General features: G+C 44.3%; 1 protein-coding gene across 2 annotated transcripts in view; it reads right to left on the reverse strand.

Moving 5' to 3' along the window:
* Window positions 1–12083: 12083 nt before the first annotated feature.
* The window catches only part of HLF (HLF transcription factor, PAR bZIP family member), a 59806-nt gene continuing 53422 nt past the window's right edge, over window positions 12084–18467 (reverse strand). The window contains exon 4 of one of the 2 annotated variants that reach the window (XM_050764756.1): window positions 12084–16493. In XM_050764756.1, coding sequence (XP_050620713.1) covers window positions 16278–16493 — 216 coding nt within the window. In that variant the 3' untranslated portion in view covers window positions 12084–16277. Of the gene's footprint in view, window positions 16497–18467 lie in introns of both variants that reach the window. The other variant, XM_050764755.1, reaches the window with a different exon arrangement.

The raw sequence follows: 18467 nt of genomic DNA on the forward strand, positions 1-18467 counted from the left end.
ATATCACACATTGAATTAGTTAGGATTAGGTTTGTTTGCAATCCATAACGTCATCTCTGTCCTCAAAAATGCTGGCAGCTTTGCAGAAGGGGCTCAGCTGTGGACAAGTGTATTGAAATTGCACTGCAGAAAGTTAGCCACGGCAAGAGAGGGACATGTGGAGCGCTTGGGTTGGAAGTGGGTGGGTTCAGAGGAAGGAGTGACTGCTTCCAACTGGGAAACTAAGGAACATTTCATGGGAAGAGTGATGACATTCATCATGAAGAATGGGTAAGATTTAGATACTTAAAGCCTGCTTAGGCCTAGAAGACAGCAGACTGAAGAAATGAGGCTCTTGTGCCTCCATATTTCCACCTGCAAAACAAGAATCAGATCATCTTTGCCCTTAGGATCCTCCGTAGAAAATAGCCAAAGAGGAGACAGGGTGCTGTATTGAACAGCCTGGCCTGGGGAGCAGGGATTGCATTTAGCTGTGTGTAACACTTGGCAGGTCACTTTCCTTCTCTAGACCCCAAGGCTCTCATCTAGAAAATGAACAGATTCACCAGATGGAATATATCAAAAGCATCCTCTGACCCAAACATTATCTTGTGATCCTTACAGTGCCTTGGGGAAGGTTTCTGAGAATGGGTAATGGGCTTCCTGCTCGCATAGACACTTTAGTGAATGGGTATCACAACTGTGGCATGGTTACAAGGTCACGGTCAGGAGGCCAGGACTACTAGGGTCCTGTTTGGGCTTTTTCTGTTTTCATCTACCTGCCCGGGCCCTCAAATCTTCATCCCTATTTTGCCTATAGTCATTTCCACCTCCTATCCACATGCACCCATTCACACCCCCTCCAACACCACCGCTTCACACAGGGGAGAAAAGTAAGAAGGGAAGGAGCAGAGGAAAGAGGGAGAGACAGAGAGAGAAGGAGGGAGATAGAGAGGGGTGAGGGGAAATGGAGGGGGAGAGAGACAGAAAAGGAGGGAGGGAGTGGAGGAGTAAGGTAGAGAGAGTGAGAGAAACAATGACAGAGATGGAGACAGAATGAGAGACGAGGGGAAGGGAGAGAGAGGGAGAACGAGGGGAGGGGAGGGAGTGAAGGAGGGGGGGAGGAGAAAAAGAGGGAGAGAGCGAGCGAGAGAGAAAAAGAATGAAAGATTGAGAGAGCGAGAACGACCAGCTCGGTACACAAATAGCTCAAATCCAAGGTTCCCACTGACAACCTTGAGGCTGGGGGACGTCTCCCCTGTGTCTCCTCTTTCAAATGATGTTTCCTCTATTTCCGAGATTCATCTTCACTCAAAAGAAAGAAAGGCACTTTGGTCTTTTAAGGGTTCCTTTTCATGAAGCCTTTCTTGTGTCAGCTTCCCTCTGTAGTTCTGGGGAGGCAGCAGGGGGGTTGGGGCCTGAGAGCAGGGTGAAGGAGTTTCTGCAATGCTGCCCAGGGAAGAGGCGGATGGGCTGGAGACAGGGAGGGGCATCGCAGGACAGGCACAGAAAGCTTGTCAAAGCACACTCATTTTTTGGCTTCAAAGCTATGAACAGAAAAGTTAGCAAGAGGAGAATGAGGTTACAGGTGGGGGAGGCTCGTTTTAGGAAAGACAGCCCTATCTCAGATGGAATAAACTGAGCCCTGGCTTCTCCCTCCCAAATCACAGGGAGTGGGCGGAGGAGCACCAGGAGGCAGGCTGGGGAGCCAGCGAACTGTCAGAGGCATTTACTTCTTTCAGTGTATTCAAAATTAATTAATTATAGCTGAGGACATTGGGGTATATTTGCAGGGGGTTGAGGTGGCACACATGAGGTCTTCCCAGCCCATACTCCCTTGGGGATTTGGGATGTCGAAACACTCAGCAGCACGGACCTCCCGGCTCCCCTCTGACCCTGGGTAAGGTTTGCCATCACCAAATCTGTCTCCTTGTTTATTGTACCCTGAGTCCCTCACAGGGTTGCTGAAAGGGCCAAAATGAAAAACAGATGAGGGACTGTTAAACTGTACAACGGTGTTCAGACGTGGTGGGATCCTGATCCCATGGGCAGGAATCATTTTTCCTTCCCTGAGTGCATCCTCTTCACAGGCAAAGTTCATGAGGGACCCTCCTTTTTCTTTCCTTCCTCTCACCCTCTTCCAAGGTCACAGGATGCTGGGAAGAGGAGGGACAGAAATGATGACTGGGGAAGAAACCTGGATTAGAGCTGGGCCTTGTGACTCATGCTGGAGTCCATTGTATCTACTTCCAAGGAAAATCACAGAATCCTCAATTGGCTGTGGATGTGGGGTCAACTAACAGGCACTGCCTTCCAGTCTTTTATACCCTGGGACTCATTTTCAGTAGTGGCTTCAGAATTTCTACAGAGAAGTAACTCAAGAGCTGTGGTCTATTTAAGGGGTAGAAGGTGCCGCCACAGGAATTGGAAGCCATGTTAGCAAAGCAAGGATCCTGGTTTTACTTGAGTGTGTGCAAATTTGGGGTGGCTTTTGGAAATGAGTGGTGATCATGCGGGACAAAAGTCCATGATGCTTGCACTATCGATTTACCTTGGGGACGGACGATAAAGATGTGATGAGGATTGCTAGGGGTAAGATTGATGTCACGGCACGAGCATCAGATGGGAAGTTTGCAAACCTAGGATAGAATCCAGTCTCCAACATCAACTATTTGACTTCTCATCTTGAAATAGGATAGTAGATGAGAGATTCTCTAAGTCTCCTTTCTTTTTTTTTTTTTTTTTTTTTTGAGACGGAGTCTTGCTCTGTAGCCCGGGCTGGAGTGCAGGGGCCGGATCTCAGCTCACTGCAAGCTCCGCCTCCCGGGTTTGCGCCATTCTCCTGCCTCAGCCTCCTGAGTAGCTGGGACTACAGGCGCCCGCCACCTCGCCCGGCTAGTTTTTTGTATTTTTAGTAGTCTCCTTTCTTAATCCATCCTCTGCCTCTAGTAGGTTAGGATAGAAATCTTACAAGTAAATCTAGCCTGCAAGGGACAAATGTCTCAAATGGTGTCATTATGTTTTCTCATGTCCCTTGTGTTATTCATTTAATTTTCAAAGGTCAGAGAGAGAACACTAATCCTGAGCCACTTCCTTCAAGAGGCTCCTTGTCCATCTCCTGCAAGGTCCAGGGAGAAGAGAGGGGACTGGGCAGTACAAAGGAAGAAAGTCACTCTTGTTGAATGTTTACTGTTCCAGGCCTCCAGATGCTTCATATTTGTTATCTTGCCGAGTCAAATAATATGAAGATGGCACTAATGACTGTGAGGTTCGGAAAGATTAAGTATAACGTTACCAGCTAAAAAGGCCTTCTCCATAGTGGATGCTCCATAAATACCTGTTTCTGAAATAAATGGACGCCAGAGACAGGGTTCGAACCCAGTTTTAATTCAACTCCAAAGCCTGTGTGTTTTTCACGCTGCATCTTCAAGCCCAGCTTGGAAAGGAAGATGGTGATTGAACTTCTTCAAATGCTGCCCATCTCTGGCAAGCTTTGTCCAAAATGTCATTCAGGAGAAACTCTTTTGAGGCCATGCACCAAATAATCAGTGATGACCTCACTTTCCCTCTCCACTGACGAAGGATTCTGCAAGGCACGTTGGTTGATTCAAACAGAAGGAAATTTAAAAAGCAAGTATGTTGTGGCACTTGTGGTTGTGTTACAGTAGGTAATTAGTGAGACATGAGCAGGGCACAAGAGGACCCCCCACTCCGCCGCCCCGACCACCAGGAATGTCAGGCGACCATCAGGTGTTGGTCAGGCGGTTGTTAAACTGTCTCTTTAAAATAATAATTGACCTCAGCCAGCACAAGGAAAAGGCCAGTCTCCCAATAGATAAAAACATCTGAAACTGGTGATGAGCAGCTTCTCTATGCGATCTCAGGAGTTGGGCAAGTGGGCTCGAGCATGTGCACTAAGAGGCAAAATGGTGGCATTTAATTGGCATATGACCTTCTAGGAACATTTGACTAGTAAGGGAAGAAGGCCTCAAGTGAACATGCATACAACTTCAGAGAACACTGACAGTGCGGCTCCTCCCAAGTTGCAAGAGATAGAAGCCTACTCAAACTAGCCTTAAAAAAAGGTGGGGCGGGAGAGGGTAACTATAATGCTAGATATTGTTCAGAATTCAAGGGAAGCGCAACAGTTATTCAGGAAGGGCAAGAATCAAGGAAATCCAAGGACTTTGAAGGATTGCAAAGACATGTACGAACCTGCTATTCACTCCTCCACTGACTCATTTTGTCCCTCTGTGATTCTTGGTGGTGGTGTTTTGTTTGTTTGTTTTTTGTTTTTTTGAGACAATGTTTCGCTCTTGTTCCCCAGGCTGGAGTGCAGTGGAGCAGTCTCGGCTCACCGCAACCTCCGCCTCCTGGGTTCAAGGGATTTTTCTGCCTCAGTCTCCCAAATAGCTGGGATTACAGGCACCCGCCAGCTAATTTTTTGTATTTTTTTGAGATCAAGTTTTGCTCTTGTTGCCTAGGTCATGCAATGGCGTGATCTCGGCTCACTGCAACCTCCACCTCCTGGGTTCAAGTGATTCTCCTGCCTCAGCCTCCCAAGTAGCTGGGATTACAGGCGCCTGCCACCACACCCAGCTAATTTTTGTATATTTAGTAGAGACGGGGTTTCACCATGTTGACCAAGCTGGTCTTTAACTTCTGACCTCAGGTGGTCTAACCGCCTTCGCCTCCCAAAGTGCTGGGATTACAGGCGTGAGCCCCTGTACTCTGTGTTGTTTAGGGGAGAACTTTGCAATCTTCAGTGTGCATAGGAATCATCTGGAGATCTTGTTAAACTAGAGATTGTGATTCAGGAGTCTAAGACAGGACCAAAGAGGCTACGCTCCTGAAAAGCTTCCAGTTGATGCTGATGTTGCTAATTTGTGGACCACATTTGGAGAAGAACTTTGATCATGAGTTCACAAGCTCCAAGTGTAATCACCTGGGAAAAAAATTTTAAACTATGCCTGAGTTCCACCCCTACCCCATTCCCACCCCTCCCATTTTGACTCAGTTGAATGCAAGTATGACCTGGGATTCGCATTGTTAAAGTTTCCCAGGTGATTCTAATGAGCAGTAAAGTTTGAGAGCCACTATCTTAGACTTCAGTTGATGCAGTGGAATGGCTCCTCTGGGCCCAGGTGTCCCTCCTAGTCAGGCAGCTGTGGATGGAGGTAGTGCTCAAATTATAAACACATCAGCCACACTCAGGAATATATAGGACAGGTGGTCAAACAGGAAGCAGGAGTGGGCAGGCAGGCAAAGATCAGCACATCTAGAACAGGAAGGGGCTTGGAGTTCAAATAACTTGGGTTCAAATCCTGGCATTACCGTTTCCCTAGTTACATGCTTTGCTCCAGGAATTCTGATTTCAGAACCCTTTGAACTTTGGTTTCTTTAATGGAAAGATGAAAGCTACAATTCCTGACCCATATTCCTCTCAACCAGAGAGTGCAGAGTAGAATGAACCGAGAGAGCTTTCTAAGGAAAATGGGCCGGCGTTCCACACCAGAGTCTGCAAATTCAACAAGTCGCAGGCTGATGCCAGGCATGAGTGTTTTTGCAAACTCCTGAGAGGATCCTTATGCGCATCCCTGACAGTGAACCATGGATCAACTGAGATCATGGAACTTAGAGCTGTCCTTGACTCCTTCTACTAAACTCTGCAGGCTCAACCTTCCTAGATAGCGCTTGAATCTATGCATCCACCTCATCCCTAGAGACTTACTCAGAGACTAAAGTAGAAATCTCCCTCACTCTTCCTAATTCTGTGCAATCCGTCTTCCTCATAATTGCCAGTATAATCTTTCTAACGTAGACACCTGCTCATGTCATTCTCCTGGTCAGGCTAAAGTCCAAAGGTCTTAGAGCAGCATGCAAGGAAATTCATGGTCTGGTCATACCTCATTTTTTACCACTCATCTTATACCCTTTGCACCAACCATGCTGTTGCCTGTAGGAGTGTTCTGTTCTCTTCTCTTACCTCTGTGCTGCCACCTGGGATATCCCTCTCCATCTCTCCTGACAAGATCCGGCTCATATTCACTCACCTCAACCATCACCTTCTTTCTGGGGACTCTCCAGACCCATCCTGTGCCCCATCAGAGCTTATGGGAGGCATGGGGTCAATTCTATTTTAGGGGCTATAAGAGACATTTCAAAACATATAGAAATGCCAGAAGAAAGTTACAAAAAAAGTGGTTATTCTATCTTTAGGAATATGTATATTCACTTGGAAACAAATCAAACATTCTAATTTGAGCCCCTTCAAAAATGTTAGAACTGGCCAAATAACCCTTCTGCTCTTTCACCTCCATCAGCCCCACTCTAATGCCCTGCCTTAAGCCAGCAGGACACACATCTAGTGGTGCATAAAGTATATCCAAGGGATATGTTTGCGTAGGCAAATCTTAAGGGAATTTCTAGGTCCTCAAATTCTATATGTATTTTTTCTTAAAATTGACCTACCTGAGATAGTGGTTGCTGATGAGGCCTCATGCTGGTTGGTTTTTTTCCTTTCTTCTCCTTTTGCAATCACATTTCCCCTCGTTTTACAAAACATAGGCATACTTCCTACCTATCCTAAACCTTACTCTAGCTCTGGGCTCCAGTTCCAGGCATAAAAATGTCCGGGGCAACAGACAAAGGGACAACAAGGAAGTTTGTTGTCTGTGAAGTCTTTTTCTTTATCTGTTATCCAGCACCACTCCCATCCATCTTCCTAGATTTGTAGTTCTGTTAAAGTTTTGTTTTTCATGGATAATAATTATTTAAAAATTTACCATAGATGTGGTTTTGATCATGCATATGCTAGCAATGAAGGTAACCATAAGTCATACCTAAAGAAAAAAAATTTTTGTTTTATGAGCCTTGTTTTATTTTCTCTGAAAATAATAAGAATCTCAGTCTACAGTTGTTGTTTTACAACTGAGAAATATGATGGGGGGCAATATAAGACTTTCAGGCATAAAAATATATTACATAAGAAACAAACTCAGTGAGGAAACAGAATGTAAATAATGATTTCAACAAAAAAAGTGGTATACAAATTCCAACTCTACTTTTCAAATGGATGTTGGTTGGTATTAAATCACTAGGGTTTTATTTTTTTATTTTTATTTTTTTTGAGGCGGAGTCTTCACTCTGTCGCCCAGGCTGGAGTGCAGTGGCACCATCTCGGCTCACTGCAAGCTCCGCCTCCCGGGTTTACGCCATTCTCCTGCCTCAGCCTCCGGAGTAGCTGGGACTACAGGCGCCCGCCACCGCGCCCGGCTAATTTTTTGTATTTTAGTAGAGACGGGGTTTCACCGTGTTAGCCAGGATGGTCTCGATCTACTGACCTCGTGATCCGCCCGCCTCGGCCTCCCAAAGTGCAGGGATTACAGGCGTGAGCCACCTCGCCCGGCCAATCACTAGGGTTTTAATAGTTCATCAGATATATTAAAAAGAGTCATGAAGTAGCTTATTTTTAAATGCCAGTACTTAGAGTAGCTATTACATCCTTTGCAACTATTTAAACTTGTGATAAAAAAATTTTAGTTGTCAACTTTATAATGTGCAATGTGGATGCATGGGTTAAAGAGAATTTTAGGGAGCATGTGAACAAAAAAACTGAAAGACCGGTGCTCTAAAAAATGGTAGGCCTCATCTTGAAGTGAGTATCTGAATAACTGGGGCTGGGGATGAAGGGGGCACGAGTGGCCAGGGAGAGAATTTGGACTCAGGAGAGTATAATGAGTAGAAAAGCTGATCTGGAAGTAGAGGCTAGTTCCCCTGTGATATGGTTTGGCTGTGTCCCCACCCAAATCTCATCTTGAATTGTAGCTTTCACAATCCCATGTCATGGGAGGGACCTGGTGGGAGGTAACTGAATCATGGGGGCAGGTTTTTCCCATGCTGTTCTTGTGATAGTGAATAAGTATCACAAGATCTGATAGTTTTATAAAGGGCAGTTCCCCTACACATGCTCTCTCTTGCCTGCTGCCATGTAAGATGTGCCTTTACTCCTCCTTCACCTTCCACTAGGATTGTGAGGCCTCCCCAGCCATGTGGAACTGTGAGTCCATCAAACCTCTTTTTCTTTATACATGACCTAGTCTCAGGTATTTCTTCATAGCAGCATGAAAATGGACTAATACACCCTGAGAGCAACTGAACAATTCTGGACAGTGTTCAAATGCAGGATAAATGGAGGGAAGAAGTAGGCAGTGATGTTCTGAAGGTCCAACCCAGCAGGCTTAGCCTAACCAGGGTGGGAGGTCTGTCCAGAAGGTGGAAAAACCTCAAAGTCATGTATGTGAGGGGTGATGAGCCTAGGTTGCAGTTGGGAACCTGGCAAAGATGTCAAGACTTCAAATTAAGGACACTGGGCTTCAGAAGAAGGTTCTCATATTAGCGTTAGGCTAAACAGCAGTTAGGCCATGCAACAAGCAACCCCAGTATCTCAATGGTTTAATACAGAGAAGCTTTTTCCTCCCTTGTGTAACAGTTTGATGACTCAGTGTCATGCCAGACCCCTATTAATCTCAACAAGCAAGGTACCATGTTTGAGAGGCAGAAGAAGAAACCCAGAGCTACCAAATGAGACATAAATTATTATCAGAGGAAATTTACACACAGGGATGGTCCAGTGGCAGTGGGCCAGCCAGAACCACAACCACTTGCAAATAGCATGTAGTTTATAATATAGCATTTCCACTTCGCACCCTCCCCTTAACAATCTCCACCTGACAACCTTCATTTAACGCAAAACAAAGGGCTTTGATCCCCTGTATGGCTCGTGGTCCTTGGGACAGGCTGGGGGTTCAGATGTTCATCATAGATAAAAAATGAACCTCCAGGCTGGCCACTCCCAGATTCCTGAGCTTGGAACTCTGAGCACATATTCCGCTGTGTCTGCCCTACAGGGTCATTCTCAGAGTATGCTTAAGCTGTTGCTGTCAGGTGTGTTTGCCATACACTCAGGATCAGGGTCCTGTCCTTCTTAGTCTCCATGTTCTCCAGGAGCCAGAAAAAAGGAGAGAGAGGGGATCAGGTGGCACTGTTTATGGGCCTTTCATGGAAGTGACACCTGTGGTTACTTCTGCCTATGTTCCTTTGGACAGAATTCAGTTGAATGGTCATACTGGAGGCAAGGGAGCCTGGAAAAAGTGGTCTAGTTGAATGTCCAGAAGGTGAATAAAGAGGTTTGGTCAACTCCTGATGTTTCCCACCCCTGTCAAACTCTGGAGTCAGGCTTTGGTCTGGGTTAAAATGCTGATTACTGGCCAGGCGCGGTGGCTCATGCCTGTAATCCAGCACTTTGGGAGGCCAAGACGGGCGGATCACAAGGTCAGGAGATCGAGACCATCCTGGCTAACACGGTGAAACCCCATCTCTACTAAAAAATACAAAAAACTAGTTGGGCGAGGTGGCGGGCACCTGTAGTCCCAGCTACTTGGGAGGCTGAGGCAGGAGAATGGCATAAACCTCGGAGGCGGAGCTTGCAGTGAGCTGAGATCCGGCCACTGCACTCCCGTCTGGGTGACAGAGCAAGACTCCGTCTCAAAAAAAAAAAAAAAAAAAAAAAATGCTGATTACCTAATTTCCATAAGCCTATTTCTTTATCTGCAAAACAGGGATAATAATAGTACCTGTTTTGTAGTGTGAGGATTAAATGAGATGTGGAAGGCACAGGTTTAGGACTCAATAACTGTTATCTCTCTGTACCGTTTCCAGGCATCGTGCCAGGCTTTGCAGGATAAAAAGAAGTTAGAGACAGGGACTTTGGATCCAAGTCCTCCCTGACTCAAAATCCAGAGAGGCAGAGGATGCTTGCCACCTTTGACTAGTCCTATCTCCTCTAAAGGGTCTTTTTGATTTATTACCAAGAAGCCATCTTCTGACCACAAAGACAAGATTTCAATAATTCTCACCCGGTTCCTAGCTGAAGATGTCCGAAGCGACTTCTAGGCCAATGATTTTCTTTTTTTTTTTTTTTTTTTTTTTTTTTTTTTTTTGAGACAGAGTCTCGCTCTGTCGCCCAGGCTGGAGTGCAGTGGCCGGATCTCAGCTCACTGCAAGCTCCGCCTCCCGGGTTCACGCCATTCTCCTGCCTCAGCCTCCCGAGTAGCTGGGACTACAGGCGCCCGCCACCTCGCCCGGCTAGTTTTTTGTATTTTTTTAGTAGAGACGGGGTTTCACCATGTTAGCCAGGATGGTCTCGATCTCCCGACCTCGTGATCCGCCCGTCTCGGCCTCCCAAAGTGCTGGGATTACAGGCTTGAGCCACCGCGCCCGGCCAATGATTTTCAATGAGGAAGTTGAATTTGTATGCTTTGAAGAGAGTTGAATTTGTATGCTTTGAACATGCCAAATATAAAATCGGTTGTCCCAGAAGAATCTTAAGCTAAGGTCACTATTCTTATTCCTCTGAGAAAGGTGACAGGTGGGCTGGGTGCGGTGGCTCACGCCTCTAATCCCAGCACTTTATGAGGCTGAGGCGGGCGGATCACGAGGTCAAGAGATGGAGACCATCCTGGCCAACATGGTGAAACCCTGCCTCTACTAAAAACACAAAACTTAGCTGGGCGTGGTGGCACACACCTGTAGTCCCAGCTACTCGGGAGGCTGAGGCAGGAGACTTGTTTGAATCCAGGAGGCAGAGGTTGCAGTGAGCCGAGATCACGCCAGTGCACTCCAGTCTGGTGACAGAGTGAGACGCCACCTCAACAACAACAAAAAGGTGAAAGGTGTTTGATGGGTGGAAATAGAGCTGAACCTAACTTGTAACCACTCAGTTTTAACTGGAGGTTGTCACCAAGTAAGAGATGCCCATCGACCTTGTGCACAAAGCTGCTGCTAGTCTATGAACTGTTGATGAAGTCATACTACGAAAGAACATTTCTAATGGTGTACCATCCGTTCTCACACCATCAGCCATCCTGCTCCAGCATGTGAGCAGGGGAATGGTTTTCTGTTCTCTTTGAAGGAACAAATGGTCTGAAATATTGAATAGGAAAAATGCTCAAGGCATACATTCTACTCCCGTGGGCCCCATGCAGTTATCTATTGAAGGCCTCGGATGTGCCAGAGACAATTCATTTGTTGTCATTAGTTCCCCCCACTACCCTCCAGAAGTGAGTATACCTTCATTTTACAGATGAGATTTACGTTCGAAACTGTTTAGAAGCTGCTCAAGGTTGCATACCCACTAGGTGACAGATTTGAATCCAGAATTCTACTCCTCAACACAGAGTCCCCTTCTCACTATGCCAGAGATGCTGAGTTTCTTGGCCTGGGCTGCAGCCCCACGCAGCTGGTTTTGAGCTCCCCAGGTGAATCTATGGGCTTCGTGGCTGAGAACCACTGCTCCACGTCAGCCTTCTTATAGGAATCGGGGGTTTTACTCCCCCTTGCATCACAGGTTCCTTCAGGGAAGTTAAAAAAAAAAAAAAAAGCGACAAGTCTTCTCTACAGCAAAATAAATGTGTTTATACACCAAAAAGTTGCATACAATTTCAGATAATTATGGAATCTCTGAAGCTTCTGCATGGATCCCGCAAGGGTCATGAACTTGAATTAAGAGCCAAGTCTATAAATCCTTAACACCAATTATTTGGCTGCACATGGGAGTTGGCTGGGATCACTTTAAAAATTCAGATTTCCGGGCCCCATCCAAGAACTACTGACTGAGAATCTCTGGATTTATACTCCCAGATGTTTGCTGAATTTTTTTATATATATTAGAGAACGAGACACTCTGTGGACTGGCTTTTGGGAACCACCCCTCTAAATGATGCTCATTCCAGGGATCAGAATTCATCTCAGCCGCTTTTACCTCTGTAACATTAGGTAAGCTACTTAACTCCCCTTTCAATTTTGTCTTCTGTAAATGGGGATAGTAATTGTCCCTACCTCATAGAGCTAATATGGAATAAAATACTCCATCTAAGTGTTTAGCACAGTGACTGGCACATAACTACCCAAAAAATGTTAATTTATTACTAATTATATAGTATTATCATTTTATTATCTAGGTAATAATCTATAAATGGTCTCTTTGCTACTGAGGTGAGAACAGAATACCATTGCTAGCCAACTGTTAATAAAAATACATGAAAGAAAGGAAAAAATTCAAAGTTTATTCAACATTAAGAATAACAGACAGATAAAGGTTTGGACTTAACAGCATAAATACCACCAAAATCATGGTGTACAATTAAACTAACCTCATGTCAACTTGTACCTGTTTAACAGATGCAATCTTTGTGGTGTTGCCAAAAGGATAATGGATTATCGTTATGTTTGGTAAGGTGCTTAAAATTAAAGACTTTATGTCGACTTATTCACACACACACACACACACACGCACACACGCACACTTACACTTGGCCTCCTGCAAAATGTATTGACTTTAGTTGCTATATCCGATTCGGATAAGGCTTTGCTCATTTTTTAAATGACATTAATAATTGCAGAAAAAACCTGGAGGAGACCTTGGCCTTGCCAGTGGGAGTACCTAGACGCAGAAGGTGATCGCCACCTGGACGGTAGAACACTTAGTCTCAGACATCTGCAGGGTGCCGAGACCCCAGTGCTAAATCCAGATCTCCAACTGCCATCACACACAGGCAAGCAGGCCCGGTCCCCTGCCTTGGGATCGCTCTAATTAACTGTGATAAAGATTAAGTTTTCCTTAAAGGAAGATTAGGGTAAAATGAGATAAACTACTAGAAAAACCAAAGTATAGCTTTGCATTTCACAGAATGTCTATTGTTTTACCCTGCGACAGTGGGGAAGGTGCCACTGATAATTCTTCTTGCTTCTTCTGAAAACAGACCCTAGACCTTCGAATGTACATTTGGAATTACCGTGAGTTCCCCACCAAACCAGTGGGTTAGAAGGAACCTCTGGGTTATCTAGTACAGGTTCCCACCCACCCCGCTGTGGAATCCCATCTGTATTCTCCTCAAACAAAGGGTCCTTCTGCTTCGAGGGATGGGTCCATGGAGGCCTGTAGTATTTGAAGACAAAAGGCCTATCACAGTCTTGCCAATAATGTGATAGTTGAGTGGTTCCAAGTGGCCACTTTCTGAAGAGAAAGAAGTAATGATTTACAGCCCTCCCCTCCACTAACTACCTCCTTAAGGCAGCACCAGCAGAAAGACAGGCTGGTCAATGTTTGCCTCTCTTTGCCAAGTCTAGTCAAAAGAAACAACAATGTGACCTCATCATGAGGTCCTAAGCTGCTCCTTCCAAATCATCTCTAGATGATGTCAGTGTGATATGATTTGGATTCACTGTTAATGGCCAAATAATTAATCTCTGAAAGATGCTTAGGATGAAAAGGTGAAAAATGACAAAGGGACTCTCATAATAGCTGCAGTGTGCAGACATGTGTCTAACCCTGGTTGACCCAAATCACTCGGAGTCAAGCCATGAGCCCCCTGCTCCATGGAGCAGATCTGCCTTGTTTGCTAGTTAACTGCCCTGGATGGAGAGGCAGCCAGTCCAGAGGGAGTGTTCGTGTGTGTGTGTCGTGACAATGACTTACATATAAGGCACCTGTACAGACTCCAAACTGTTTAAATGTTTAAGACGAGGTAGGTTTCTGAAACCTCTCCTGGCACACAAGAGAATACATTTGATTAGAATCTTTTTATTTTTTTCTGCAGAAAACATTTCAGATGCTCATTTGAGATAAACATCTAATTCCAAGAAGGACCAGTGCTCAAATATAGTTTTTTCAGCTACCATTTGATATGGCCATAAATTTGGATGGTTCATGTTGCAATCCTTCCACAATTCTCCACTTAAAGACATCATGTTTCTTTGTTTTTAATGACTATTGCCATCTAACAATTCTACAATTCGCCTCTTTGCCTGTAAAAAGGCCAACTCTACGTCCACTTGTGTCTCATATTGATATCTTTTATTTAGCTCTGCTTAAGATTGCAAAGGTTTTTGATTTTATTATTCACCTGAACAATGTATTGCAACTCCAATTGTACTGCAATTCTGATACACCCCCACCTCTTGCTGTTATCTATAGCTTGTGGCAAAATGAACACCTAGTGGAAATATCCTACTGGTTGGGTTTCCCAAGTCTACGACACTATGAGAGAAGCATTGCTGATGGACTGACAGGAAGACCACCAGATCATTAAAGAATTAGATATTCTGAAGGCAGGAAACTAGAAAATCCCATTGATGAAAGGATATTTTAATCTAGCATAAAATGTTTCTTTGTCGTAACAGCAGAATTTCTTGACATTTTACAACTTAATGAAACAAAAGAACAATCGTCTTTAAAGTCAAACATCTATCAAATTATAAACCAAACACATAGCACCGATATCGACCTCATAAAACGTGCGGGCCCGCAGGGTAGAACAGAACTGTCTGGGGCACTGGTAGCAACGTGCCATTCCAGGAACTCAGAATTTCGAAGTGAACATTTTTGTGGCAGATGCTTTTCCTAAAAAACACTGTATCATCCAATAAATATTTGACTAAAATCCATTTTGTGCTTTTGGGTGACGTTAACTGACTTCTTTCTGAGGCCTAATAAGAAACAAGAAAGCTCCTTGTGTATTTGAGAGCAGGATTCGTCATCACAAGCCTCGATACTGTCATACAATTTTAATTTAAAGCAGAAAATGTGCTGATGTGTCAGTGATAGGGCTTAAAATATTAAAGACTTCAAAAACCCCCAAGCGCTTCTTCTCTGTACAACATTGGTGAATATATATCTTTGCTATATAATTTTAAAACATGGAATAGTTTTCCTCTCCTCTTTTCTATATATAATATATGTCTTCCAAAATACATTGTCAGTATTTATATCTGAAAAATACTGTACAAAAAAGAACTTCCTATAATGACTCTGTATAAACATTAAACGATTTAATAATCTCTCCTTTTGGTCTATAGTAAACATTTAAATTGATTGGATTAACCACAGTTTGTGACAACACCATCCCCTTCTGAGATACACCAGTGTCTTTTACATTCATTTTTCAGAAGTCCACTTTATAAGAGCACATACGTTCAAAAGCAAACAGAGAATAAGAAACATAAGCTTCAGAATCATTAATTTATGAGGCATTCAAAAAGGACACCACTGGGAAAAAGGGCCTTAGAAAACATCAACTTATTAACTTAATCAACTGATTTTCTTTTTAAAAACAGCAAAGTATAATTCACAAAAATATATATATTACCAAAAAATGGGAAAACTGAATCTTAAGTAACTGTTTTGAATATCAAGAGGGATATGGAAAAAGTTAACTAGAAAATCGGGGGGCGAGGCAGCGTGTCAGGGAAGGGAAACAACAAAACCGAACACATCAATGTCAAAGGCTAATCCAAGACGCAGTTTTTGGCTCGTGTACTGATAAATTAACCCCTCATCCTTAGACCTCCCATTTCCCTCTGCTTCCTTGTCCTAGGGAATAGTCTGGCCATGCTCAAATGCATTACTTTACTTTTTGTGTTTTAAAAGACAGTGAAATTCTTAGGTAGGGAAAATATCCTACGTCCACTAGTAATACTCAGGCAGCATGCTCTAGCGTACAATAGGATTATTGCTTTAGGTACAGACAGTGCAAAAACACACTCTGTGTTCTATTAATAGTACTCTTACTTATCTGGGGTTGGTAGAATGAAAAGGAAACTTAGTAGATAGCGGGAAGTAAATATGGGATCTAATAAATCTAAACAGCACTTTCATTTGAAGACGATTATCACCAAAACTGAAAGTAAGAGAAAAGCAACCTGTGAAGGACTAGAGCTGCGGTGTAGTGCTAAGTTATTGTGTGCACCTCATTAGCATGGTAACTTATGGACTAAACAGAAACAAGAGCTTGTACTCTTAAAAAAACTGAGATCCACTATTTTACCAGGGCCCTTTTTAGTGAATCCAAGCAGAGAGTCCTGGAAGAGTAGGTAAGCTCGAACATGAAGCAACGCTGAACAGGCAGGAGTGAAGGAGGGAGGGGATGGGAGACCCGCGAGAGGGCTCCTCAGTCTAGTAAAAACATGGCACCTTTCTTTGTTGGAACTAAAAGACGATGAGAGGGCTATCTTAAAATGGCAAGAGCAAAGGAACACGCACACGCACATACCGCTGACCACACGCATAAGCACAAGCACATATACACGCACACACACACAGATGCACACCAAAATGGGAGCCAGTTGTGTTTATGCCTCTGGTAAAGTGCTGATGTCAGAAAGGTTGGTTTGGGTGTGGTGCTATCAGACAGGAAACAAACCGTCCATCTATTCCAAAGCCAGCCTGCAAAAATGCCATCCTACAGGGGCCCGTGCCTGGCCTCATACTTGGCAAGTATGTTCTTGCATTTGCCCAGCTCCTTCCTCAAGTCAGCCACCTCCTGGCGGAGGGCCGAGTTCTCCTTCTCCAGGAACGAGGCCCGGATGGCGATCTGGTTCTCCTTCAGCCTCCGGGCGTCGCGGGAGCGCTTGGCTGCCATGTTGTTCTTTCTGCGCCTTGCCCAGTACTTGTCATCCTGCTCATTAGTTACAGAAGGGAAAAAAAAACAAGATATTAGATTTCAGCAAAGTCCAGTGCCAGCCAGGGCATGGGCAGGCTCCAGGACTGTGCAGAGGCGCCAACCCGGGTTTCTTAGCTTGTGTCTCCTTCCTTGACAGTTTCTGCATGTCTGAGAGCGTGGCCCACGAGCCACACTTCCTTCCTGGAGCAAGGACCCACTAATCTGTCCCAACAGGCTCCTACTCTTTGCCCAGCAGAGGTGTGCTCAATGAAGCAGAGATCAGAGGCTGAATGGAAAGCAGGTGGCTCACCTCACCCTTAAATGACCTTCCAACTTTCTTTACTCTCCCTGCTTAACATTTTATTTTAAGAACCCTTTTCCTCCATGGGCACTCATATGCTTTTTTGGGTATGAGTTGGCGCAAAAATTTTAGAAGGCAATTTGGCAATATCGATCAACTATTTAAACGCATATACTATTGATCTAGCAACTCCACCTCCAGGATTTTGTCCTGTAGCAATCTTCATACATGTGCATATACACACAAGCATACACTGTTCACTGCAGCATTATGTGCAGTAGAAAAAATGAGGAAAAACTACGCCTAGGAGATTTAATAACCATGTTATGATAGAGTCATACAAAGGAATACTTGGCAGCTGTTACAAACAATGACCCACCTGCACCAGAAAGATGTTCATGATATGCCACTGTGTGACTATGTGGGTGGAAACAATGACAGTTTACACACAAATATGTATGGTTTCATCCCAGTCTGATTAAAAATCATATAACATATCCATAGAAAGAGGCGCAGAACGATTTATACTAATCTATAAAAGCAGGGCCTCTAGAAGGGGGATTGGCAGAAGCAAAGGAAAGAGGTAAGACTTTCTACCTTTTATATTATTCTGAACCATTACGATATCATATAATGGATACATACACTTTGGTAATTAAAAATAGAAATTAAAAAAAAAGGCTTCAACCTGCCACTAATCAAAGTACTCATATTGGCGGCCAGAATTTACATAATTTACTCTAATTTCCTGTTTAACTGTTCTCCGGGCCCTAATTAGCCTGAGTAATATTTTACTGTGGTCAGTGAAAAAACAATCCCTCCTTCCCTGCCCTCCACCCCCGCTGCTACCTCCCTGACAGAAAGGAAAACTTCTTAAGAAGACTCAGAAACAGGGATCTTCTTTTAGATCTTCCCAATTCATTGATGGTGCCACCTGGTGAATTTTGCAACTCCCTTTTTTCAGCAACTTGCAACAGCAAATCCCTCAGTCCTAGCAATTCTACTACCTGCAGTTACATGACACCCAGAATAAGTGGATCAGGCCAGTGCTTGCCCCCTCAGAATTCCAAGGGGCAGCTGGCATTGGGGGAGGTCACATGGGTTGGGGCCAAGGCTGCAAGGAAAGTCTAAGGTCAGCGGTCCACCCCCAAAACTGCCCATTACCCTCAACAGGCATTTGCCCTGCACAAATACAGAAAATGTGGGATAGGAACTGTGTAGATACCTCCTATCTGCCGGATGGCAGATCATCATCAAACCAGTACTATCATCTTAAATAAAGCACCCCCAGCTTTTTATACACTTCATAACTATATGTAACAGGGTAAAAAAAAAAAAAAAAAAACAATTTTCATAATAGATGATACCAGAATTCTTCTGGGTAGAGGGAGACGGCTGCTCTTTGAAGAATACCTGGGTAAGCAAGCTAGGGCAGGTGTGCAATGGCTGTTGGCCATATTTGTTGTCTGTGCTTCTGAAAGCGAGCAGGGGAGCTGGAGGCAGGGGAGAGGCTGGGAGGGGCCAGGAGGGTCCATGACATCATGGTGGTGAGGGGGCCCAAAGGCATATTAACAATAGTGGTGAAGCCTCCAGTTCTGACGGAAGTTATTTGTGTTTTGATGGAAGCCTGGGTTCTACTCCCTTCACAGTATCAGTAAATCTATACCCAACAATGTGCCCGGGAGTGT

Source organism: Macaca thibetana, chromosome 16 (assembly GCF_024542745.1).
Source record: "Macaca thibetana thibetana isolate TM-01 chromosome 16, ASM2454274v1, whole genome shotgun sequence".
In the NCBI taxonomy this organism is placed as follows: domain Eukaryota; kingdom Metazoa; phylum Chordata; class Mammalia; order Primates; family Cercopithecidae; genus Macaca; species Macaca thibetana.